The sequence below is a fragment of the Triticum aestivum genome, chromosome 3D, assembly GCF_018294505.1.
Source record: "Triticum aestivum cultivar Chinese Spring chromosome 3D, IWGSC CS RefSeq v2.1, whole genome shotgun sequence".
NCBI classification, from domain to species: domain Eukaryota; kingdom Viridiplantae; phylum Streptophyta; class Magnoliopsida; order Poales; family Poaceae; genus Triticum; species Triticum aestivum.
Window position 1 is genome coordinate 351,031,165 of NC_057802.1, and position 26,962 is coordinate 351,058,126.

The window sequence follows — 26,962 nt, forward strand, 5'->3', positions numbered from 1 at the left end:
TTTCAGTTTTTGGAATGTTTTTGAAGTCTCAAATTATTTAGAGTAGGAAAAAACCAAAAAAAAGAAAGAAAATAAAAAGAGGCCGCTCAGACATGGGCCGGCCCAAACGGGCACGCTGCGTCTTCTGCCAGCGCGCAGACTGTAGTAGTATAGGAGGTCCCTACTGCATGGGCCGGCCCAGACAAGGGATTCCCCTGTGTAAAACGTTATTTATCAATTATACTCCCTACGTCCCATAATATAAGAGCATAATATAAGAGCGTTTTTATCACTAGTGCGCTCAAACACCCTTATATTATGGGACGGAGGGAGTAGGTGGCATTGTTGGGTAATATCTTACAATTTAGGGGGGCAATTTCCGTGACGTATCGCCAGAAGCAATAGCCCTTTTATTATTAGGTATAGAATAATAAATACCTTGAAATTGCATTTTGAGCCACAATTTTGGTCAAATTTTGTCCAAAAAATGAAACTATTTGTATTTGTTAAAACATTTTGTTAAATATAAAAATATATTGATCATTATGGAAAACTTTCAGACATTTTTTACCTGACAAAATCAAGAATAGCATTGAATTTCATTTTTTGCCTGGACTGCCAAAATGCTGACATGGCTGCTTACTCAACGGTCAACGGGTCAAAACCAGGGTCACGGGAGAGAAGGGTTGAGTCGTAGCCGGTTTTGATAGTTTAGAGTTGAATCTTATCCGATTTTAGATGTCGGGGTTGAATCTTAGAGAAATTGAAGAATTCAGGATTATATTATGGACTTCTCTCTTGTGTTTTGATGTTCCTTTTCGTTAAAACCTTGTCACATTTTTCTTAATTAATGGAGAAGACAAATCTTTAGTTTCAAGAAAAACATGTCTGCACTATTGTTTCTCCATTGGCAGGACAAAATAGAAGTAGTACTACTTATTGAGTTAATGACGTCCAAGCTTCGGTTAGAGCTAATCTAAAGTGAATAAGAAGCAACTTGCAAATTCTGAAGGCCACCAGAGCACATCCGGATGGCAATGAATGGCATTGCCAAAATACATCAGTTCTACACCACAAAAAGAGGGGGATTTTTATCGGGGAGGAGAGGGCCAGTTTTATGCATAACCCAAGAGAATGATCATGCTGTCTTCTTTCAAGGAGTTGATGCACTTTGGCTCAGCTCTGTTCAATCACAGCGCGCCATAACCCTTCAGGATACTGTCAGGACAAGGCAAAAGCGACCGTCGCGATGGCGATGAGTAGAATCACATGAACCGCCTGCGTAAACACAACCCAAGTGCTGGCTTGTCACGGTCTCTCTATGTAAATGCATATGAACATGTGCTGATCGAGCAAGTGAATCAAGAAACCGTACCTGCCGTGCTCCTTGTGAATCCGCCATGGGCGGGAGGTAGCCGCGCAGGCCGACGTTGTAGACCGGCGTGCCGTCGGGGTAGAACAGCCCGTAGTTCCGCTCCGACGCCGGGCCGGGCTTGAGGTTCTCGTTGAAGAGCGCGAAGACGTAGACGTCGATGGGCACCGCCGGCCGCAGCGGCGTGCCCTGCTTCATCTCTATCCTCCTCAGCAGGTTCCCGATGTAGGTCCCGGCGTGCTGCGGCGTGGCGCCCACCTCGTCGGGGTCGCCCCGGGACGGCCACCCGGTCTCGGAGACCTTGACGTCCACGTCCGTGTGCCCCAGCGCCTTGATCGCCGAGTAGACGGCGTCCACCTGCGCGTACAGCATGTTGTCGTAGTTGAGCCCCGTGTTGGGGTCGGTGACGCCGGCGTTGGGCTGGAAGAGCACGTAGTCCAGCGGCACGCGCGCCGGGTCGTCCTTGTAGGCGAAGAACGGGTAGCAGTTGATCAGGAACGGGGCCCTCGTCGCCGACAGGAACTTGAGGAACGGCTGCAGGTGCGGCACGGCGCCCGGGGCGAACGCGCCGGCGGAGGGCGGGTAGGAGACGCCCATGATGTCCAGCGAGTGCGCGGTGGTCACGTTCACGCGGCCCTGCAGGCCGAGCGCCCCGAGCGCCTGGTGCACTGAGTGCATGGCGGGCAGGAGGCTGGCCTGCAGGGCGGTGTCGTTGCCCTTGAACGCCTCGTTGCCGACGGTGATGCAGGTGATGCGCGCGCCGGCGTGGAGGTGCGGCACCACGTGCTGCTGGAGCCACGCCTGCGCCACCGTGGAGCTCACCATCGCCGGGACGTGCTCGTTGCCGATGCCGATCACGAACTCGACGCCCGTGCCGAGGAACGCGCGCAGGACGTGCGGGTCGGCGTCGTAGAGCTTCACCTTGCTGATCTTGATCGACCGGAGCAGCGTCGACACCCGTCCCGGCGCAGGGAGGTTGTTGGCGATCTGCCCGTAGTTGACGCCGATGGACAGGGCATCCGCCACAATCACCTCCTCTGCAAAATTAATCGTTGTTCCGTGTCATCCATCAGTCATTTTCTACATACACGGCGATCGGTACTATCGCTGTGAATGTGAAATCCATTCATTTGATTCATTTTCTCCATAATTTTTCATAATTGCCATAAGAACATAGCGATTTATCAGTGTGTCAGTTACCAAGCGTGCTTGTGTAGCCAGCACGAACCCATACCGTATGCCATCAGTGCAAGGTGATCGGAACAAAAGAAAAGCAATCTATAGGTAATATAATAATACAAGCATACAGTTACATTCAGATGGAAATCGAGGGGGTGCGTGATCCAATGGAAGCAAGATTTCACTGGACCACATGGTCAAGTGGCGTGGCTGAACCCTACCAATAACTAACACAGTAACACCACCATACTAAAATCCAATTATTCCAAAATTCCACGTGCATTACTGGCGAAGTGGCGAACCCTTTACTTTCAAGTATCGCCCAAGTTGCGAGCATGCTAAACTTAATTTAATTAGCTGCAGACTGCGGAATAAGAAATGATGAAAGGCAGCCTTTGCGGAGAAACTTTGTGGAGAAAGCAAGCACAGCTCAGGACCAGATCGTCAGATGCGCGAAATTGGGAGAGAAAACAATGGAAATGCCAACGCTTATCATACTCCTATTCCTATATGCTTGTGAAGAGTGAGTGAAAGCTGATACGTTTTGTTTTTTGTCGAATAACAAATCTCAGCGTATCATTATTTTTCGCAGCGTATCATTTAAAGTTCATACTTTTTGTCGCCGCAGTGGGCAGTGCATTACTTGCGGCATGGAACGCCAAGATAGGGGCGCCATGTCGGCTCAGCTGTGCAGTAGCCAGAACCACCAACACCTAGACATGCTTAATCTCAGCAGATGCACCTACCAGATAATCAATGGCAATTCCAGCAAATGCAACCACTGATCAGAAGTTGGTACTAACGACTTGCAAAACGACAGCCCGTTTATTTATTTTCTTCTTGTAAATAGTAAAATGCTCTTTGCACGCACAGGGAAAATAAATATATATGAGCAGTCGACACAGAAGATGACCGACGATAGAATTGAAAGAACAGAGCACAGAAGCAGGGAATGGACGGCCATTGTGACGACGCGTACGTACGAGCTCTCTAGAGCTCGGACTATACTGGGGTTGGCAGCGCACGCAGACAGTTGGAACTCACCTGTGAGGAGGACGGCGAGGGCCAGGAGTACTCCGGCAGCCGTAGCAACGGGGGAAGCTGCTCTCGACGGCTCCCGAGCTGATGCCGCCGCCATCCTTCGGATCCAGCCGCGCGCGTACCGGGCCCCTGACCAGTCCAGGGAGAAGAGCCAAGCGGGCAGAAGAAGCTAGGTGGAGAGCAAAAGCTAGCAAGGCCTCCACGGCCAGGCTTCACCGTTCGCCGTATCTGTGCGTGTGCCCGTTGGCTTGTGTTCTTCTTGGATCACGCGCGCGAATGGACTGGCGTAGGGTTCACCAATGGCCTAGTATTTAAGCAGCGGAAGGGGGGCTAGGAAGCATGCTCTGCTGCAATGTTGAGAAGCTAGCAGGTGGTGGTGTGGCTTGACTTGTGCGTGCCGGTGCCGGTGGGAAGCACGGTGGAAGCCGAGCGTAAGAAGGACATGACAGTGTGCGTCGTCGGCTGCGGATCTCTGACCGGTCTTCCGTCTCTTTCAGGTCGCAGCTGCAGGAGCACGGTGTTATGCTGCCGGTGGGAGGCACGGTGGAAGCCGAGCTGGACGGCACGTACTGTCTGTCCAAAGCTTTTCAACGACCCCGTTCGCTTATTTGCGTTGCGCTGCTGCTTGCAGTGCCAATGCATGGTTGTTGGGCTCTGGTGAAGTGAAAACATGGGCTGCACCAAGAAGATGTGTGAGCAACTGAGCGTCCTTCACATGCTGCATCTGGCACGAAAAAACTAAGGGCATCTACATGTAAATTTCCTTCGATATCCGTCCGTGGACTCCGCATACATTGATGCGGAAAACCACCGTCCAGTTGTAGCCGCATGCATTTTAAATTCATCTTCAACAAACCGAACGAAATTTATGCAAACAAGCCCAGATTTCAAATCATGACGTAGTTCATACAAATCGAATGAAAACGGTTACATTTTGGACATATTTTCAAGTAAAAATGTAAAACTATGTGCATGTACGATTGCGCGGGCCTCCACTCCCACCACACGGATACACTACACTAGTCCACGGCCAACCCAAGCTGATCCGTTTGTCTTTCCCATGTCCGGCAGCCCGCTAACCGGACTGTCGGGACTCCCGGAGGCATATTCTTCCCCCGTATCTTCCCTATGTCCGGCTGCGCCGCTCATCATAGTGGCAAAGAGGATGCTTCAGCCGAAGGAGAAGGGTGCTTCCGTGGAGTTCAGACGGGTGCCCAGCATGGCCTGAGATAAAGAAGAACAGGATAGGTCACCGACGGTGACCTTTCTAGGACCCAAGCGGCGGCGGCCTCCCGTGTTCTACTTCTGCTCGATGATGGCGGTCGACGTACTGGCTGCAACCTAGTCGACATTCGCGCAACTAGCTTCTTTCTCTGCCTGCTTGGCGCGGCTACGCGCGTTGACAACCGGAGTTCCGGGAGGTGAGATGGGAAGCAGAGGGCCCCTGTCCATTCGCGAAGAGCAGCACCTTACGATGTTCATGACCAATCGGATCTGCGAGGGAGATGGAGCAGCGAGTTGCCTCGCTCGTATCCACCAGGCTCGGCGGGCCATCCAGCCGACTTTTATGCCGGAGAACTGCTCTTCCTGCTCATCAGATGCCATCGAAAGAGTGGAGAAAATGGTGGAAGGAGGAGATGGGGAGCGGCAGAGTGGTGCGATTCTTGCTCGGCATCTGGCCTCGTTTAAATAGAGGGCGGACGAGAGGACCTTGCCTGGTGTTGCGTTTAATGCCGACACGCTCGTGAACGGACGTGTGGCCGGAGTAGTTATTTCGGCTTCCACGTGGGTTTAATGGAGGCGTTTGAATGCAGCAAGGATGCGTGTTCAGCCGGACGTGCAGCAGGCGGCGCCCTCAGCCTGCGTGCCGCTTCAATGGCGTAGGCAGTGAGAGGTCACGTCCGCCCTGAGCCGCCTTCAATGTGAAGCGGCGCGCTCTAAGCGACATGATTTCGGGAAGCGCGCGTGGGAGGGGAAGACGTTTTTGGTGGGCCAGGGCGGTCAGAAGCGGGCATGATAGTAGTCCGGACTCCCGCAAACCTCCTCGTGTTTGTCTTCGGTTTGCGGGAGAAAACGCGTCTGAACCACGCCGCGGACCGCTGCATGACCGCGTTGCATGGTTTTTGCGGTCCGAATAGTGATCCGGACTGATACAGGAGGTTTGCGGGTCGGTGTTGGAGATGCCCTAAGAGCATCTACAGTCGGGCGCCTCAAACCCGCCTCATACGCCTGGGTGGGCTGCCCGGTCACTGTCCGGTCATGATATTTTGACCCAGACGGGCTCCCTAAACGGGCCTCAAACTCCCGGACCGACCGGCACCCCCATATCCAGCCCAAATATGGGGCGAATAAGGGGGCGCCTGTTGGAAATATGCCCTAGAGGCAATAATAAATGGTTATTATTATATTTCTTTGTTCATGGTAATTGTCTATTATTCATGCTATAATTGTATTGTCCGGAAATCGTGATACATGTGTGAATACATAGACCACAACCTGTCCCTAGTAAGCCTCTAGTTGACTAGCTCGTTGATCAACAGATAGTCACGGTTTCCTGACTATGGACATTGGATGTCATTGATAACGGGATCACATCATTAGGAGAATGATGTGATGGACAAGACCCAATCCTAAGCATAGCATAAAAGATCGTGTAGTTTCGTTTGCTAGAGCTTTTCCAATGTCAAGTATCTTTTCCTTAGACCATGAGATCGTGCAACTCCCGGATACCGTAGGAGTGCTTTGGGTGTGCCAAACGTCACAACGTAACTGGGTGACTATAAAGGTGCACTACGGGTATCTCCGAAAGTGTCTGTTGGGTTGGCACGGATCGAGACTGGGATTTGTCACTCCGTATGACGGAGAGGTATCTCTGGGCCCACTCGGTAATGCATCATCATAATGAGCTCAATGTGACTAAGGCGTTAGTCACGGGATCATGCATTGCGGTACGAGTAAAGAGACTTGCCGGTAACGAGATTGAACAAGGTATTGGGATACCGACGATCGAATCTCGGGCAAGTAACATACCGATTGACAAAGGGAATTGTATACGGGATTGATTGAATCCTCGACACCGTGGTTCATCCGATGAGATCATCGTGGAACATGTGGGAGCCAACATGGGTATCCAGATCCCGCTGTTGGTTATTGACCGGAGAGGCGTCTCGGTCATGTCTGCATGTCTCCCGAACCCGTAGGGTCTACACACTTAAGGTCCGGTGACGCTAGGGTTGTAGAGATATATGTATGCGGAAACCCGAAAGTTGTTCGGAGTCCCGGATGAGATCCCGGACGTCACGAGAGGTTCCGGAATGGTCCGGAGGTGAAGAATTATATATAGGAAGTCCAGTTTCGGCCACCGGGAAAGTTTCGGGGGTTATCGGTATTGTACCGGGACCACCGGAAGGGTCCCGGGGGTCCACCGGGTGGGGCCACCTGTCCCGGAGGGCCCCGTGGGCTGAAAGTGGAAGGGAACCAGCCCCTAGTGGGCTGGGGCGCCCCCCTTGGGCCTCCCCCCATGCGCCTAGGGTTGGGAACCCTAGGGGGGGGAGTTCCCCCTTGCCTTGGGGGGCAAGGCACCCCTTCCCCCCCACTTGGCCGCCGCCCCCCCTTGGATCTGATCTCCAGGGCCGGCGCCCCCCCAGGGGGCCTATATAAAGGGGGGGAGGGAGGGCAGCACACAACAGCCTTGGGCGCCTCCCTCCTCCCCTGCAACACCTCTCTCTCTCTCGTAGAAGCTCGGCGAAGCCCTGCACGAGACCCGCTACATCCACCACCACGCCGTCGTGCTGCTGGATCTCCATCAACCTCTCCTTCCCCCTTGCTGGATCAAGAAGGAGGAGACGTCGCTGCACCGTACGTGTGTTGAACGCGGAGGTGCCGTCCGTTCGGCACTCGGTCATCGGTGATTTGGATCACGGCGAGTACGACTCCGTCATCCACGTTCATTGGAACGCTTCCGCTCGCGATCTACAAGGGTATGTAGATGCACTCCCTTCCCCTCGTTGCTAGTATACTCCATAGATGCATCTTGGTGAACGTAGGAAAATTTTAAAATTATGCTACGATTCCCAACAGTGGCATCATGAGCCAGGCCTATGCGTAGTTACTATGCACGAGTAGAACACAAAGCAGTTGTGGGCGTTGAGTTTGCCAATTCTTCTTGCCGCTACTAGTCGTTTCTTGTTTCGGCGGCATTGTAGGATGAAGCGGCCCGGACCGACCTTACACGTACGCTTACGTGAGACTGGTTCCACCGACTGACATGCACAAGTTGCATAAGGTGGCTAGCGGGTGTCTGTCTCTCCTACTTTAGTCGGAACGGATTCGATGAAAAGGGTCCTTATGAAGGGTAAATAGAAATTGGCAAATCACGTTGTGGTCATACGTAGGTAAGAAACGTTCTTGCTAGAAACCTACAAACCACGTAAAAACTTGCAACAACAATTAGAGGACGTCTAACTTGTTTTTGCAGCAAGTGCTATGTGATGTGATATGGCCAGAAGATGTGATGAATGATATATGTGATGTATGAGATTGATCATATTCTTGTAATAGGAATCACGACTTGCATGTCGATGAGTATGACAACCGGCAGGAGCCATAGGAGTTGTCTTTATTATTTTGTATGACCTGCGTGTCATTAAATAAACGCCATGTAAATTACTTTACTTTATTGCTAAACGCGTTAGCCATAGAAGTAGAAGTAATCGTTGGCGTGACGACTTCATGAAGACACAATGATGGAGATCATGATGATGGAGATCATGGTGTCATGCCGGTGACAAAGATGATCATGGTGCCCCGAAGATGGAGATCAAAGGAGCATGATGATATTGGCCATATCATGTCACTATTTGATTGCATGTGATGTTTATCATGTTTTTGCATCTTATTTGCTTAGAACGACGGTAGCAAGTAGGATGATCCCTTATAATAATTTCAAGAAAGTGTTCACCCTAACTGTGCACCGTTGCGAAGGTTCGTTGTTTCGAAGCACCACGTGATGATCGGGTGTGATAGATTCTAACGTTCGAATACAACGGGTGTTGACGAGCCTAGCATGTACAGACATGGCCTCGGAACACACGCAATACACTTAGGTTCACTTGACGAGCCTAGCATGTACAGACATGGCCTCGGAACACGGAGGACCGAAAGGTCGAGCATGAGTCGTATAGAAGATACGATCAACATGGAGATGTTCACCGATCTTGACTAGTCCGTCTCACGTGATGATCGGACACGGCCTAGTCGAATTCGGATCATGTTTCACTTAGATGACTAGAGGGATGTCTATCTGAGTGGGAGTTCATTAAATAATTTGATTATATGAACTTAATTATCATGAACTTAGTCTAAATCTTTACACTATGTATTGTAGATCAAATGGCCCACGTTGTCCTCAATTTCAACGCGTTCCTAGAGAAAACCAAGCTGAAAGATGATGGCAGCAACTATACGGACTGGGTCCGGAACCTGAGGATCATCCTCATAGCAGCCAAGAAAGATTATGTCTTAGAAGCACCGCTAGGTGAAGCACCAATCCCTGAGAACCAAGACGTTATGAACGCTTGGCAGCAGCGTGCTGATGATTACTCCCTCGTTCAGTGCGGCATGCTTTACAGCTTAGAACCGGGTCTCCAAAAGCGTTTTGAGAAACATGGAGCATATGAGATGTTCGAGGAGCTGAAACTGGTTTTTCAAGCTCATGCCCGGGTCGAGAGATATGATGTCTCCGACAAGTTCTTCAGCTGTAAAATGGAGGAGAACAGTTCTGTTAGTGAGCACATACTCAGAATGTCTGGGTTGCACAACCGCTTGTCTCAGCTGGGAGTTAATCTCCCGGATGACGCGGTCATTGACAGAATCCTCCAGTCGCTTCCACCAAGCTACAAGAGCTTTGTGATGAACTACAATATGCAGGGGATGGAAAAGACCATTCCCGAGGTATATTCAATGCTGAAATCAGCTGAGGTAGAGATCAGAAAAGAACATCAAGTGTTGATGGTGAATAAAACCACTAAGTTCAAGAAGGGCAAGGGTAAGAAGAACTTCAAGAAGGACGGCAAGGGAGTTGCCGCGCCCGGTAAGCCAGTTACCGGGAAGAAGTCAAAGAATGGACCCAAGCCCGAGACTGAGTGCTTTTATTGCAAGGGAAGTGGTCACTGGAAGCGGAACTGCCCCAAATACTTAGCGGACAAGAAGAAGGCCGGCAACACCCAAGGTATATGTGATATACTAGTAATTGATGTGTACCTTACCAGTACTCGTAGTAGCTCCTGGGTATTTGATACCGGTGCGGTTGCTCATATTTGTAACTCAAAACAGGAACTACGGAATAAACGGAGACTGGCGAAGGACGAGGTGACGATGCGCGTCGGGAATGGTTCCAAGGTCGATGTGATCGCCGTCGGCACGCTACCTCTGCATCTCCCTACGGGATTAGTTTTAAACCTCAATAATTGTTATTTAGTGCCAGCTTTGAGCATGAACATTGTATCTGGATCTCGTTTAATTCGAGATGGCTACTCATTTAAATCCGAGAATAATGGTTGTTCTATTTATTTGAGAGATATGTTTTATGGTCATGCCCCGCTGGTCAATGGTTTATTTTTGATGAATCTCGAACGTGATGTTACACATGTTCATAGTGTGAATACCAAAAGATGTAAAGTTGATAACGATAGTCCCACATACTTGTGGCACTGCCGCCTTGGTCACATTGGTGTCAAGCGCATGAAGAAGCTCCATGCAGATGGACTTTTGGAGTCTCTTGATTACGAATCATTTGACACGTGCGAACCATGCCTCATGGGTAAGATGACCAAGACTCCGTTCTCCGGAACAATGGAGCGAGCAACCAACTTATTGGAAATCATACATACCGATGTGTGTGGTCCAATGAGTGTTGAGGCTCGCGGAGGATATCGTTATGTTCTCACTCTCACTGATGATTTAAGTAGATATGGGTATGTCTACCTAATGAAACACAAGTCTGAAACCTTTGAAAAGTTCAAGGAATTTCAGAGTGAAGTCGAGAATCAACGTGACAGGAAAATAAAATTCTTACGATCAGATCGTGGTGGAGAATATTTAAGTCACGAATTTGGTACACACTTAAGGAAATGTGGAATAGTTTCACAACTCACGCCGCCTGGAACACCTCAGAGAAATGGTGTGTCCGAACGTCGTAATCGCACTCTATTGGATATGGTGCGATCTATGATGTCTCTTACCGATTTACCGCTCTCATTTTGGGGTTATGCTTTAGAGACTGCCGCATTCACTTTAAATAGGGCACCGTCTAAATCCGTTGAGACGACACCGTATGAATTATGGTTTGGGAAGAAACCTAAGCTGTCGTTTCTAAAAGTTTGGGGATGCGATGCTTATGTCAAGAAACTTCAACCTGAAAAGCTCGAACCCAAATCGGAAAAATGCGTCTTCATAGGATACCCTAAGGAAACTATTGGGTATACCTTCTACCTCAGATCCGAAGGCAAGATCTTCGTTGCCAAGAACGGGTCCTTTCTAGAGAAGGAGTTTCTCTCGAAAGAATTGAGTGGGAGGAAAGTGGAACTTGATGAGGTGATAGTCACCCCTTCCGAACCGGAAAGTAGCGCAGCGCGGGAAAATGTTCCTGTGGTGCCTACACCGACTGGGGAGGAAGTTAATGATGATGATCATGAAGCTTCAGATCAAGTTGCTGAACTTCGTAGGTCCACAAGGACACGTTCCGCACCAGAGTGGTACGGCAACCCTGTCCTGGAAATCATGTTGTTAGACAACGGTGAACCTTCGAACTATGAAGAAGCGATGGCGGGCCCGGATTCCGACAAATGGCTAGAAGCCATGAAATCCGAGATAGAATCCATGTATGAAAACAAAGTATGGACTTTGACTGACTTGCCCGATGAGCGGCGAGCCATAGAAAACAAATGGATCTTTAAGAAGAAGACGGACGCAGATGGTAATGTGACCATCTACAAAGCTCGACTTGTCGCTAAGGGTTATCGACAAGTTCAAGGGGTTGACTACGATGAGACTTTCTCACCCGTAGCGAAGCTGAAGTCCGTCCGAATCATGTTAGCAATTGCCGCATACTATGATTATGAGATATGGCAGATGGACGTCAAAACGGCATTCCTTAATGGCTTCCTTAAGGAAGAGTTGTATATGATGCAGCCGGAAGGTTTTGTCGATCCTAAGAATGCTAACAAAGTGTGCAAGCTCCAGCGCTCAATCTATGGGCTGGTGCAAGCATCTCGGAGTTGGAACATTCGCTTTGATGAGATGATCAAAGCGTTTGGGTTTACACAGACTTATGGAGAAGCCTGTGTTTACAAGAAAGTGAGTGGGAGCTCTGTAGCATTTCTCATATTATATGTGGATGACATATTATTGATGGGAAATGATATAGAATTCTTGGAAAGTATAAAGGCCTATTTGAATAAGTGTTTTTCAATGAAGGACCTTGGAGAAGCTGCTTATATATTAGGCATCAAGATCTATAGAGATAGATCAAGACGCCTCATTGGTCTTTCACAGAGTACATACCTTGACAAGATATTGAAGAAGTTCAGTATGGATCAGTCCAAGAAGGGGTTCTTGCCTGTATTGCAAGGTGTGCAATTGAGCACGGCTCAATGCCCGACCACGGCAGAAGATATAGAACAGATGAGTGTCATCCCCTATGCCTCGGCCATAGGGTCTATTATGTATGCCATGCTGTGTACCAGACCTGATATAAACCTTGCCGTAAGTTTGGTAGGAAGGTACCAAAGTAATCCCGGCAAGGAACACTGGACAGCGGTCAAGAATATCCTGAAGTACCTGAAGAGGACTAAGGATATGTTTCTCGTTTATGGAGGTGACGAAGAGCTCGTCGTAAAGGGTTACGTCGACGCTAGCTTCGACACAGATCTGGATGACTCGAAGTCACAGACCGGATACGTGTATATTTTGAATAGAGGAGCAGTAAGCTGGTGCAGTTGCAAGCAAAGCGTCGTGGCGGGATCTACATGTGAAGCGGAGTACATGGCAGCCTCAGAGGCAGCACAGGAAGCAGTCTGGATGAAGGAGTTCATTACCGACCTAGGGGTGATTCCCAATGCGTCGGGCCCAATGACTCTCTTCTGTGACAACACTGGAGCTATTGCCCTTGCGAAGGAGCCCAGGTTTCACAGGAAGACCAGGCATATCAAGCGTCGCTTCAACTCCATTCGTGAAAGTGTTCAAAATGGAGACATAGATATTTGTAAAGTACACACGGACCTGAATGTAGCAGATCCGTTGACTAAACCTCTCCCTAGGGCAAAACATGATCAACACCAGGACGCAATGGGTGTTCGATTCATCACAATGTAACTAGATTATTGACTCTAGTGCAAGTGGGAGACTGTTGGAAATATGCCCTAGAGGCAATAATAAATGGTTATTATTATATTTCTTTGTTCATGGTAATTGTCTATTATTCATGCTATAATTGTATTGTCCGGAAATCGTGATACATGTGTGAATACATAGACCACAACCTGTCCCTAGTAAGCCTCTAGTTGACTAGCTCGTTGATCAACAGATAGTCATGGTTTCCTGACTATGGACATTGGATGTCATTGATAACGGGATCACATCATTAGGAGAATGATGTGATGGACAAGACCCAATCCTAAGCATAGCATAAAAGATCGTGTAGTTTCGTTTGCTAGAGCTTTTCCAATGTCAAGTATCTTTTCCTTAGACCATGAGATCGTGCAACTCCCGGATACCGTAGGAGTGCTTTGGGTGTGCCAAACGTCACAACGTAACTGGGTGACTATAAAGGTGCACTACGGGTATCTCCGAAAGTGTCTGTTGGGTTGGCACGGATCGAGACTGGGATTTGTCACTCCGTATGACGGAGAGGTATCTCTGGGCCCACTCGGTAATGCATCATCATAATGAGCTCAATGTGACTAAGGCGTTAGTCACGGGATCATGCATTGCGGTACGAGTAAAGAGACTTGCCGGTAACGAGATTGAACAAGGTATTGGGATACCGACGATCGAATCTCGGGCAAGTAACATACCGATTGACAAAGGGAATTGTATACGGGATTGATTGAATCCTCGACACCGTGGTTCATCCGATGAGATCATCGTGGAACATGTGGGAGCCAACATGGGTATCCAGATCCCGCTGTTGGTTATTGACCGGAGAGGCGTCTCGGTCATGTCTGCATGTCTCCCGAACCCGTAGGGTCTACACACTTAAGGTCCGGTGACGCTAGGGTTGTAGAGATATATGTATGCGGAAACCCGAAAGTTGTTCGGAGTCCCGGATGAGATCCCGGACGTCACGAGAGGTTCCGGAATGGTCCGGAGGTGAAGAATTATATATAGGAAGTCCAGTTTCGGCCACCGGGAAAGTTTCGGGGGTTATCGGTATTGTACCGGGACCACCGGAAGGGTCCCGGGGGTCCACCGGGTGGGGCCACCTGTCCCGGAGGGCCCCGTGGGCTGAAAGTGGAAGGGAACCAGCCCCTAGTGGGCTGGGGCGCCCCCCTTGGGCCTCCCCCCATGCGCCTAGGGTTGGGAACCCTAGGGGGGGAGTTCCCCCTTGCCTTGGGGGGCAAGGCACCCCTTCCCCCCACTTGGCCGCCGCCCCCCCCTTGGATCTGATCTCCAGGGCCGGTGCCCCCCCAGGGGGCCTATATAAAGGGGGGGAGGGAGGGCAGCACACAACAGCCTTGGGCGCCTCCCTCCTCCCCTGCAACACCTCTCTCTCTCTCTCGTAGAAGCTCGGCGAAGCCCTGCACGAGACCCGCTACATCCACCACCACGCCGTCGTGCTGCTGGATCTCCATCAACCTCTCCTTCCCCCTTGCTGGATCAAGAAGGAGGAGACGTCGCTGCACCGTACGTGTGTTGAACGCGGAGGTGTCGTCCGTTCGGCACTCGGTCATCGGTGATTTGGATCACGGCGAGTACGACTCCGTCATCCACGTTCATTGGAACGCTTCCGCTCGCGATCTACAAGGGTATGTAGATGCACTCCCTTCCCCTCGTTGCTAGTATACTCCATAGATGCATCTTGGTGAGCGTAGGAAAATTTCAAAATTATGCTACGATTCCCAACAGCGCCCGGGTGTGCCCGAGCATGCCCGCCACGTCGGACTCGACAGCCCGACCCCACCCCAAATTGCACCAAAACCACCCCGAAGACCAGCCGGATCCATTTTCTATCTCCTCTCTTCTTCCCCCTTCGCGCCGCCCGTCTCGCGCTCGTCGCCGCGCCCGCTCCACAGCCGTTCCCAGGCTCTCCGCTGCCAGCTCCGGAAGAGTCCTCATGTCCTCGCCGCGGGGGACGTCGTTGTCATCCCAGACGCCACCATGGTATGTCCGGCAATTCTCTGGCTCCGTCTTTGCGCTTGATGTGTTTGACACATGGTCTGACCGGATTTTTTGTGATGTTGTTATGTAAAATGATGGATTCAGATGCTTCGTCAGACGAGGGGTATGGACCGACGGAGCTTGACCAAATTATTCAAGATGGGTTCTTCGATTCGTCGGATTCAGACGAAGAAGTAGACATGATTATGCTCATGAGGATGCAAGAGGAAATGGACCCACAAGTGAAGCATATTCTCAACTTCAAGGGCTCAATCAAAGGGAGAAGAGTGATCAACCGGGTCAGGGTGTCCGGGGCAAAGCTACTGCACAAGGACTACTTTGTTCCCAAACCTACTTTCCCGAATGATCCATGGTTTCGTCGCCGTTTTCGCATGCAGAAACCATTGTTTTTGCACATTGTGAAGGGAGTGGAGGCACATGACGACTACTTCAAGCTCACAAGGATTGTTGCGGCCAACTCTCTTTCTCGACCAAGCATAAGTGCACGGCTGCTCTGAGGAAGCTTGCACTTGGTACTGCTGCAGATGCCGTTGGTGAGATGGTCAGGATGGGGGAGAGCACGTGACTAAAGAATATTATCAAGTTTGCCCGCACCGCGGTGGAGGTGTTTGGACTTGAGTATCTCAGAGAACCAAATGGGCAGGACACAGAGAAGTTGTTGGCTATTGGAGAGGCAAGGGGGTTTCCAGGAATGCTCGGATCAATTGATTGCATGCATTGGCAATGGACGAACCGCCCCAAAAGTCCGCGGGGAATGTATCGAGGTCACACCACAGAGGCCACCATCATACTAGAAGCGGTGACATCACATGACTTATGGATTTGGCATGCTTTCTTTCGAATGTCCGGTTCTCACAACAACATCAGCGTGCTTCCATGATCTCCGGTGTTCAGGAGACTTTGCAATGGGGAATCACCGCCATGCAACTACACCGTCAACGGCCGATACTACAACATGGGGTACTATCTTGCCGATGGTACCTCAGTGGGCGGCATTTGTGAAGACCATATCCGAGCCACGTGGCAATAAACAGAGCCACTAACAATGCAAAAAGCGGCTAGGAAGGATGTGGAGAGGATATTTGGTGTGCTTCAAGCTCGTTGGGGAATTGTGCGGAGCGCTGCAATGATGTGGGAATCAGAAACTTTGTGGCAGCTAATGACATATTGTGTTATTCTACACAATATGATTGTCGAGGATGAGGGTGATAGTGTAGCCCAAACCCATGATTTCGAAGCGCCTGGAGAATAACTTGAAATCCCGGAAGATCAAGATGCGGTTCAGCTGATGAACTTTTTGCAGATGCATCAGAATCTTCAAGATTCGCGGGTGCACACGCAACTACTCAATGATCTTGTGGAGCACATGTAGACTCACAATGACAACAAGGAGACAATGCTTGAGTTTGTCACTTAAAATAAACTTTATGTAAACGCTATCTATGCTTCGTACCAACATGTGCTATTTACGTGCGATATTGTCTTGTATAATCGATGTGCAGGTATTTACATGGATTTGAGAGTTCGAATTTAAAATATGTGAATGCCGGGACGAAAATATGAGGGCCCTTCCGAATACTTTTACAGACATGCACATACATGTTTACGGGCATTTGAGAGTCCAGATTTACCAAGTCCGACTGTAGATGCTTTAGCAACCATGGGGTTGGCTCTAGCAATAGCAAGCAGAGGCAGGCGCGTCGGTGCTGCGCCTGAGCAGGAATGCGCGCGTGACGCCGATCCGTGTCATCCCTCATCCGACTCGGTGGCACGTGTGAGCTCTGCTGCCTTGCCTCCTCAGACCCCACTGAAAAAGTGAAAACAGAAGGACCCCCGGATCCCAGATCCGAATCTGGCATTTCTCGTGATCCAATCCAGCGGTTCAATGGCGGCCGCACTTACCGCATCTGGTCCACATATAGAAGCGTCCTTCCGGTTACCTCGCAGTCGTAGGCTCGTCATTTCGCCGACAGCCCTGTGCCTCTTGTTCAATGCTCTGTCAAGTCTCACCAGTGATGGGTGAATCGTTCCAGCAAAGCTGCATATATGGATATGGATGTGGCGTGGCACATAATTAAGCTTTTGCCTGTTTGCAGAAAGAAATTCGAGCCTTTCTTCTTTATTAGGTGCATACTTTCCGAAAGCGCCTTCCTAATCGAATCCACCACTGCAATTCACGTCCTAAGCATCTTACTGTGAGTTACTATATAACCCAATATTCATTTCGGCGACCCATCATCCATTCTACACTACGCTAATCACACTAACATTTTCATGAAACGAGATATGGACAGGGCGGTTAATATGAAATTTGATACTGTATTTTCAAACAAGGCTTAAGATTAATTTTCACAAGACTGGATTATTCTACTTCTGATGCGCCAAAGAAGAAAACCATTATGAACAATACACCATTGCAGGATATCAATACACCATCGCGAACTCATTAATAAAGAGTGAAATTGTATTGAAGACGACTTTGAAAAGAAACAAAGTTGTTTCAAAGGTAAAATGGTGTCTTGTGACGGTCGGTTGATCATAGTAAATTCTTGTTCACGAGCCTTCCTATGGTCATGCTATCTTTTTTGAAGTCCACTTGTTTTCTACCGCTCTAGCTCTAGATTTTATGGCAGAGTGATGAACATAAGTCTGAATATCGCCTGGCGAGGTGAGTTATTCTATGTCGGCCTAAAGATCAAGGGGGTGCAAGCATTCAAGATCTTAAGATTAAGAACAAATGTTTCCTTAGTAAATGGTTGTACATGCTTTCTTCTGAGGAAGACGGGGAGTGGATTCAGTTATTGCGTAACAAATATATTCACCCTAAGAATTTGTCCCAAGTCATACCGCAGTTGTATGACTCTCCCTTCTTGAAATCCTAGATGCAGACTAAAGTTGCGTTCTTAGGGCATCCACAGTGTGGATATTTTCCGCCTCTAAGGCTGCCTCCAAGTCTCTAAACGTTGCCTCTATACACTGCATCCTCTGCCTCTAAGCCAAAAAAACCTGGAGACGCCTCCAAGCTGAGCGCCCGCCTCCAAGGCTTCTTGCTGAATAAAATATTTCACTGTCCCCACTTGCCAGCCAGTTAATTGTAGGAGGGAGTGATGGATTGGTTGACAAAGGTAGCATATATTATTCAGTTGTTTGTCTAGTTTTGGCACTAAAGATAGAGGCTACACATTGCGCAGTTTTCAGCTGAGATTAGAGGCATGACCATGGGTCCCAGTTTAGAGGCAAGCTTGCCACTTTGTGAATCCTCTTATGAAGAAGAAAAAAGCAAGATGCCACTATTACGGACGCAGAGTTTATGCTCCCGAGCTCAAATGAGCTCGGGTGAACAGTAAAATCGATATTTTTTCAAAAAATCCAACTTTTTTTGGAGAAACATTGACAGAAGTTTTAAGTGCTTGCAAAATTTCCTCATGAAATCATATTCCTGGAAGGCTTGCCAAAAAAACCCAATAGTCTGAAAATACTACTTTCAAAAGCATTTTGGAGCACCGAATTTGCCTTTTTTTTGCCAAGCTTTACAGAAATGTGATTCCATGATGAATTTTTGCAAGCATTTAGAACTTTTCTCCAAAAAATGGATTTTTTTTATTTTACTGTTCACCAAGCTCATTTGAGCTCGGGAGCAGAAGGACACTTTCGCATTATTACAAGATTAATAAATAAGTGGTACAATATTATACTACCAAGCACATTGTAGTCTATACTTTTTTTCTTCAAAAAAGCCACGAAAAATATATACAAGGTAGAGAATGGTATATATTATGGAAATAATTGGTATATACTTCTAAAAAGAAGCATACACCTTGTAGTGATGCTACTGTACTCATGAAGCATATACCACTATTACAAGATTAAGAAAAGGTGTATATAGTACTATGCACATTGAAGTATGCTTCTTTTCAACAAAACGGTAGGAGATAATTTTTTAAGAGGAAAAGGGCTCAACGCCCCGGTTCCATTTGCATTGCCAAATGAAACCACACAAGCTCCAACATCCGATACAGGTACGCGGGGGGAAAAACAGCACACACGCTGCCCCAGCAAAATAAGAGCAGACCATGCCCACAGGGCCACAGTTTCTCACTCAAAGGGAATAACAATCTCGGAAGGAGCTACAGCCCGCAGGCAAGGAATCAAATGGTATCGCGCCCTCGCAGCACCTCCGAGCACTTATGCAGACCTAGCCAGGGTCCGGCCACAGCAGGAGGGGCGGGGATCTTGCTAATTGCTCCAGCTTCCGCACCAAGTATAGCACTTTTTCCTTGACAGGGCCTGAGCATCGGACCGCCCAGCTGTCCAAAGTAGCAGCAACCCTCCTCCACAGCACCTGCATCCCAACCCAGGGGATATGATTGAAGCACATGTCGTTACGATATTTCCATATAACCCATAGGGCAGCAGAATGCAGTAAACAATCTGTCGGGTGATTTTTGTTAAAGGACCACCATTCGAGCATGTCAGTCATAGACATCCCAGAATGGTTGTTAGAAATGTCCCCAATCACTCTCCACATTTCCATCGAAACAACACATCCAAAAAACAAATGCTCAATAGTTTCAGGATCACTACAGAAAAGACAGGTAGCATCTTCTACCGTTTGTCTTTTCTGCAAGTTATCCCTAGTCAAGAGTTTATTCTTAGACATGAGCCAAAGAAAAATATGATTGCGCAGGGGGACTTTGATATTCCAGATGGAAAAGAGGTCCCCAGGGTGAACGCCTCTAAAATTGATGATTTTGTAGAAGGATTTAACTGTGTAAACACCCTTTGAATCATAATTCCAACAAACAGTGTCGTCTTTATCTATCAGCACAATATTTTGAATGTAGCTGAATAAATCATTCCACTCAGCTAACATATCACGAGTAAAACATCTCCTAAAAGAGATTTTCAGATTAGTGCCGTCCCAGACATCACTTACAGTGATATTCTGTTCATTGGCAATGCTATATAAACCCCAATATTTAGTAGCCAGGGTGGTATGGCCAATCCACTGGTCTTCCCAAAACCTGACACTCTTGCCATTCCCGATAATCCAGGAATAACCTATGTTAGCAGCTTTAGCAGCCCACAAAATCCCTTTCCAGAAGGGGGAAGCACCATTAGCAGAACAAGCAAAAATGTTAGGATTATGAGTGTTGTATTTGGCATCAATGACTTGTTTCCAAATCTTGCCCTCATCTAAAAAGTATCTCTTAATCCAGGAAGCTAAAAGGCAAAGGTTCATATCTGCAATGTTAGGAATGCCAAGCCCCCCATGCTGCTTTGCCAGGGTCACACTCCCCCAAGCAGCAAGGTGAAATTTGTGATGGCCCTCATAATCATCCCAAAAACAGTGAGTCAGCTGAGAATTAATCAACTTAATGGCCCATTTAGGAAATTTAAAGACCCCCATAAGGTAACTAGGTATAGTGGCCAAGCAGGTTTTCACTAATGTGAGCCTCTTGCCCGAAGACAGTAATCTGCCTCTCCACCCAGCCCCCTTTTTTTAATAATTTTATCAACAGTAGGTTGAAGTTCACATTTATTCAACTTTCTGTGGTGGAGAGGAGCTCCTAAATATTTAATGGGAAAATCACCCAGTTTGCAACCAAGGATTTGAGCAAATATTTTTGCTTCTTCCTCATCACATTAATGGGCACCAAATCACATTTGTGAAAGTTAATTCTCATCCCAGAAATTTGCTCAAAACAGGACATCAGCCATTTAAGGTTCCTGGCATGAGCAGGGTTGTTACTAAAAAATAACAAGGTGTAATCAGCATATTGCATGCTAATAATACCAGCTGGATTGGAACTAGGGAAAAGACCTTCCAGGATGTTGTTTCTAGATGCTTTAACAAGAATTCTAGTAAAAACATCAGCTACCAAATTAAATAGAAGAGGGGAGTAAGGGTCCCCTTGTCTGACTCCTTTACCAGTAATAAAAAAAATCACTATTGGCATTGTTAATAGTAACCCCAACAGATCCTTGGTGTAATAAAGAAGTAACCTTCTTCATCCACCCAGAGCTAACCTCTCTTGTGCATCATGTCAATCAGGAAATCTCTGTTAATCATGTCATAGGCTTTCTCATAGTCTAGTTTAAAAACAAAACCAGATTGTTTACTAGAGTACACAGAATAAATAATTTCATGAGCTGTGATAATACTCTCAGCAATATATCTGCCTTTAATGAAGGCTGTCTGGTTCAAGGAAATTAAATCTTTGCAAATGGGGCCAAACTTAATAGTGGCACATTTGGCAAAGATTTTGAAGCTACAATTAATCATGGCAAGGGGTCTGAATTTATCTATCTTACTAGCATCAGCCTCTTTGGGAACTAGAGTTAACAAAGAGAAGTTGAGCCTATATAGATCTAGCTCATCTTTCTCCCAATCACGAAATAAAGCAAATAAATCACCTTTTATAAGGTCCCAAAATTGTTGATAAAATAAAAAGGGAAAGCCATCAGGCCCAGGGGCTCCTTCTGCATAAGAGCCGAAGACAACCTCTTCAATCTCTTTTTCAGAGAAGGGGGCATCCAGGATGTTGTTATGAGCATCAGTAACTTTCTCTCCAACTTCCCAAAAGTCATCTCGAAGGTTAATGTTAATTTTATCTTGAAAACCAAATAGTTTTTTGTAGTAATCAACAGCAACTTTCGTAATATCATTATGATCAGTCACCTTACCTGCATCTCCTTCTAGCACCATAATCTGTTTCCTCCTTCTCTTCTGGTTTGCTATAGCTTTAAAATAGCCATCATTCAGGTCTCCTTCAAGTATATCTCTCTCTGGATCTCTGTCTGGCTTTGATTTCTTCCTTCCTCCATATTCCCTCCAAGTCACCTGCAATTTTTTTGATTCTGCTGTTAGTGTTAGGGGAAGGGGGATTAGTTTCAGAGATAATATCCAAGCAGTTATATTCAGCCACTAAAGCTTGTTTCTGCCTGTTTTGCTCAGCCTCATAATTGGCCATCCACCCTTTGATGGCTTTTCTGGAATTCCTAATTTTGAACTGCCAAATATCTATAGCCTTAGTAAAGGGGCAATTGGCAGTCCAGGCTTTAATAACAACCTCTCTAAAGCCCTCAACCTCCATTTCTCAAATCTAAAAAGTTTACTTTTGTGAATGGGGAAGGCACAAGTGTTGAGAACCAGAGGGGTGTGATCACTCCCCAATCTAGGGAGGGCTCTAAGTTGAACTCCAGGGAATTCAGAGGCCCAATCAGTGGACATGAAAACTCTGTCTATAGTAGCCATCACCAGATGGTCCTGGTTGTTACCCCAAGTGAACTTTCTCCCATTTAATTTGAGCTCAATCAAACCAAATTTATTAATCCAATCATTAAAGAGGTCAGCCCAGTGCTGATTAATAGCACCAGTGTTTTTATCACTAGCCTCTCTAATTAGATTGAAATCACCACCTACTAGAGTGGGTCCTGTCCATCCAGCCAGAATGTAATGAAGTTCATTAATGAAATCCAATTTAAACTGGTCATAGGCAGAACCATAAACAGGAATAACTCTCCAAATAGAGCAATCTTGTTTGTTCCTAAGCACACATGAAATGCAGTATTTGTGTAGATCCCATTGAACAATGTCAAGGATATCTACCTTAATACCAATCACGATCCCTCCTGCAGTATTAATAGCAGGGAGCCATTTCCATTGGAAATTGGATCTAGGATCAAAAGCTTCAAGTTGAAGAATAGTAAACTCCTCTTTTTTAGTCTCAGAAATACAAATAAAATCAGGACGGTTGGCTCTAATGAGCTCTTTTAATCTGTCAATCTTATTGGGGCCATTTAGCCCTCTAATATTCCAGAAAACACCTATCATTTATAATTAAAATTAATTCTCCTTCTCCCTTTGCAGGAGAAGGATTTTAGAACCTCAATCCAGGGGAGTCTGAAGTAGAGGGTCCATTACTATGTGCCCCCACTTCTGTCTCACCATTATCCCTAGAACCAGGTTTAGGAACTCTGAAATTCCTCACCAGTAATATCTATATTGGGAGGCAGAAATATATCAGGGTTTTCAGAATTAAACTTAGCAAGTCTATCTATTTCTACCTGTTTGATAATACCAATATTCTCTCTGATGTTTTCACTGCTGGTACCCAGGCTAATCCCTGAGCATTCTACAGTATTAATCAGAAAGGTATCATCAAGACATGCAAAAGAGTTTTGAGTACCTTTTCTCAACGTAGGTTTTTCCAGGTTTTTGATTTGCTTCAACTCTTGAGCTTTTTGTATAACAGGTCTGTTATCTTTCTTGTTCCGGGTACTAACCCTGGAGGCTACCACAGGCCCCCATTTCTGTTGAGCGATGCAATTCTTCTGAGTCACAGTTTCCGTCACTACAGCAGCAGCTTCGAATTGCTCCAACAGAGGGCCTCCGAAGTTGACTTGGTTCTTCTTCACCACCTCAAGGTAGCTTTTGGTCATAGGGGCACCTAGTACCCTGGAGGAGACCATATTAGAGGCATTGGAAATAGGGGCAGGAGTGGAACACTTTTGAGCAGTCCCACTAGGCCCAACAACATTAGTTTATCCTTGCTAATTTGGTTACTATTGCCAGTGTCCATATCCTCTCCAAGCAAATCATCCTCACTAGTATCAAACTCCTCTTCAGTGTGCTTTTTCTGTGAAGTATCATCATCAGGACCTGGAGGTATGTCTGATTGACCACTCCCTAAACCAGTTTCCACAGAGAATTTTAGTAAATACAGCTCATGGTTGATCTCCACCATTCTATCTCTGGGAATCTTGGTAGTATCTCTCACTGCAACCTGAATCCTCACCTTCTCATAAAAGCTCCTGAAGATAGTGTGCCAGTCCACATTGACAAGGACACCAAGCATAGTAGATATCTGAGAAATAATATTCCAGGATATCGATTTGGGAGGTATTCCTTCAATCACAATCCAAGTTTCCTACAGATAATCAAAAGCTGGCATCTCTCCATTCCAGTCACTAAAGGAAATAGTCACCCCTCCTTCTTTAGGTTGATGGAGGGGTATTCCACCAGTTCTTTGATTTTTTTGTTGGGGGGAACCTGACAATGAATTTTTTGTTGTCATATCTCCTGATCTGCCAGGGCCAATTGGTTTTCCACATCTCAGAAAAGCAACCACCCAGCTCTGCTTCATTAATCTCTCCCTTTTCAACTAAGACTAGTCCAACATTACCAAAGTTCAGCCAATCATTGTCTTCCTTGCCACCAGTCTCTATGTGGAAAAGACCAAGACCATTATTGGCACTCCCCCAATACATAGCTGCTGGATAAGGCTTGTACCAGGTAGGGCAAGAGTCCATGTGGTGGCCAGGGGTCTTGCATATGAAGCAAGCTTTGGGAGTGGGGCACATACCAACAAAATGACCAGGCTGCCCACAATTATAACAGATAGCTCCAACATACTTGGGATCGATGTTAAAGGAAGCTGAATCTTCACTGGAAACACTTGTCTGCACAGTTGTCTGCCTATTTTTCTGATTTTTCTTCTTCTTATTCTTACTGGATTCTGGCTGGCTGCTCTGCACACTGCCCCCAGTGGAAGATCCACTCCCTCCATATTGAATTTGCTGCATCTGAGGGTTAAAAGGCTGTGGAAACACCTGAGTAGGAGGTAGATATTGGTAAGGGAAATTCTGCTGATTCGGCCAAGGTGGCATCTGCTGCATTTGTTGCATCTGGGGGTACCCAAACATCTGACCTCCCGCCTGCATCATAGCTTGAGCCGAATCAATTGGGAAAATTGGAGGCTTGGCGTAGATCGACATGGGTGGAGGAGTAGGTACCGGCGCCTGGGGCGGAGGCGGCTGCACTGCCCCTTCCTGGCCCGACGGGGTAGGAGCAGGCGGACGACCAACGCGCCCCCTCCCAGAGCCGTACCTTCCCCCTCGAGAGCTAGGATCTCTCCCCCCTCCTGCCATCTTGACAATGGATGCGAAGGTGATCTTCCTCGATTTTCTTGCCCAATAGTCACGCGAGAAGGAGAAATTCTTTGGAACAGGAAGGTGGTCTGAAATCCCAATCGGGTGGCAATCAGCTTCAGTGAACTCTCCTGAGGCAAATTTCTTCTTCTGAATCCACACCAGGGTGGCTCGACTAGAGTTTCTGTAGGTGGGACGAACCCTAACCCCTCTCCGACCCACCCCCTCTTGATGCGGATCCAGATCTCCACGCGGAGGTGCCTTTTGTAAAGGCGCAACCACTCCCTTCTCCACACCGACGGTGACGGGACTGACAGGGCCCGGTGACCACTGCTCGCTGACCAGTAGGGCCCTCCTGGCAGCGACTCTGTTCCGCCCCACAGCTCTTCTCACTGGAGACCCGAACGACAATGGCGCCGGCGAGACTTGCCTCTTAGCATCTCCTCCTCCGCACGGAACTGGGGAATCTGGGGGCGTAGCAAATCCAACTGGGCTCAATCCAGCAGGGACGGCGATGGCCAGGACGTGGTGTTTAGCGGCGCACCGGTAGGCAGCACCCCCAATAATCCCTCCCATCTCAACGCCCTCCTGGGATCTTCGGATTTCGCCTCCGTCCTCGCCCACTGGATGAAATCGGCTGACTGGGAGAGAGGGAAGGAAGGCATCCTTCGTCTCTCCGCCACAGAGGCTTCGTCGTAGATCCTCTTCGCCAAAATCCTCTGCTCTACCTCTGCCCTCAAACGACAAACCTCTGCATACCTGACCGCCGCAGCTCGCGTCTCTGGATCTCTTGCCGCCACCACCGCCTGATCTGCCACCTTCCACTCTTGAACCCGCTGGATCCACACGAAGGTAGTGTCCCGGATCCTGGTCGCCCTTTCCACCCACCTCCGATCTCCGACCGCCATGAGCACCGCCTGCGGAACCGGTGAAATCAATCTCACCATCTCCGAGAAGTGCTCGTGGACTAGCGGGGGATATCGAGTGGGTGAAAGGGAAGGGGGAGGGGGAGTGGCTCCGGCCGCCGGGCGCAGCCCACGCCGCCGAGGAGGCATGGCGCGGAGCGCGCGCGGCTAGATCTACGGCGGGGGCAATGGCGTGCGGTGGTTGTGGAGTCGCCGTCGCGGGGGAGCGGGGCAATTGTCCCCATGGTTTTAAAAAACTCATATTTCGAAAATGTATTCAAGTAATTCATAAATCTAAGCTCGGTAGGAGATAATAAGTATATGTTACAGGAACAGTGGTATGTACTAATTAATATGCACTTCGAAGTATATACTTATTCTCTTGATTGAAAGTAGTACATCTGTGATCAATTTATTATGCATGTATCTTAGCACAGATTGAAGCACACAAAACTAAGTGCCTTAATCGGCACCCTTAAGCAATGTAAGCATCAGAGAAGCAGATGTGTGCTGGTATAGAGTAGAGCAGTATAATTACCTGCTGGAGTGTTAATTTGTACATTTGGAGATAATGCAAGTGCAATAGTTTGAATCGACACAGGGCAATCCTTTAGGTAGAGGAGCAGACATAGCCACACTTTGCACCCTGTGGTTCTTCATATCAATAGCGAGAATCCATGACTTCGGGTGCAAGAATTTCACCCTGGCAGTCAGGTAAATAATATCACCATCGGCATCGCTGTCATTCATGCCAAAATGTGGGTCAGACACAAAAAGGTTCTGCAAGCCTCGCTGCTCCGCATCCGCATGATCATCGCAGCCGTCTCGCAGCAGAAGTGAGAGCTCAGATTTGGTGTCGTCGCCGACAGCAATTTCGGAAGCTCGGAGTGTGCAGTCCTCGTCCCAATCACTATGAAGCTCACTCATGCCTCTATTGTTCCATGTGGTGATCGTCCAGCTTTTCGTTTCGGAGATCGGCCACCCGGTTTCTTCATCATACAAACCATGAAGGTGAAGGACTTCAAATTGCAGCTCGACAAACCTGAGGCTGCCATTGATGAAGGAAATACCACGGGTATACCTCGCATGGCCTAATCTCCGGTCTGACGCATCAGAAGCTCTGATTTGCTTCATCGGAAGCGGAACCGGCATGCCA

The 26,962-nt window shown here is 47.8% G+C and overlaps 2 protein-coding genes across 3 annotated transcripts; both read right to left on the reverse strand.

Moving 5' to 3' along the window:
- Positions 1 to 897: 897 nt before the first annotated feature.
- Positions 898 to 4,082, reverse strand: LOC123078821 (glucan endo-1,3-beta-glucosidase 14). Its single transcript, XM_044501447.1, has 3 exons — positions 3,575 to 4,082; positions 1,355 to 2,388; positions 898 to 1,257 (listed from the first exon to the last, which is right to left on the reverse strand). The coding sequence occupies exons 1-3, from the start codon at positions 3,666 to 3,668 to the stop codon at positions 1,201 to 1,203; spliced, it is 1,185 nt and encodes a 394-aa protein (XP_044357382.1). The 5' UTR covers positions 3,669 to 4,082; the 3' UTR covers positions 898 to 1,200.
- Positions 4,083 to 18,879: 14,797 nt separating this feature from the next.
- On the reverse strand, positions 18,880 to 26,084 carry LOC123078822 (uncharacterized). 2 transcript variants are annotated; one of them, XM_044501449.1, is made up of 4 exons: positions 24,767 to 26,084; positions 23,161 to 24,688; positions 21,656 to 21,812; positions 18,880 to 19,310 (listed from the first exon to the last, which is right to left on the reverse strand). In XM_044501449.1, the coding sequence occupies exons 1-2, from the start codon at positions 26,066 to 26,068 to the stop codon at positions 23,969 to 23,971; spliced, it is 2,022 nt and encodes a 673-aa protein (XP_044357384.1). In that variant the 5' UTR covers positions 26,069 to 26,084; the 3' UTR covers positions 18,880 to 19,310; positions 21,656 to 21,812; positions 23,161 to 23,968. The 2 variants fall into 2 exon arrangements, with proteins under 2 accessions (XP_044357384.1, XP_044357383.1); XM_044501448.1 differs by having other exon boundaries at positions 23,161 to 26,077.
- Positions 26,085 to 26,962: the final 878 nt, after the last annotated feature.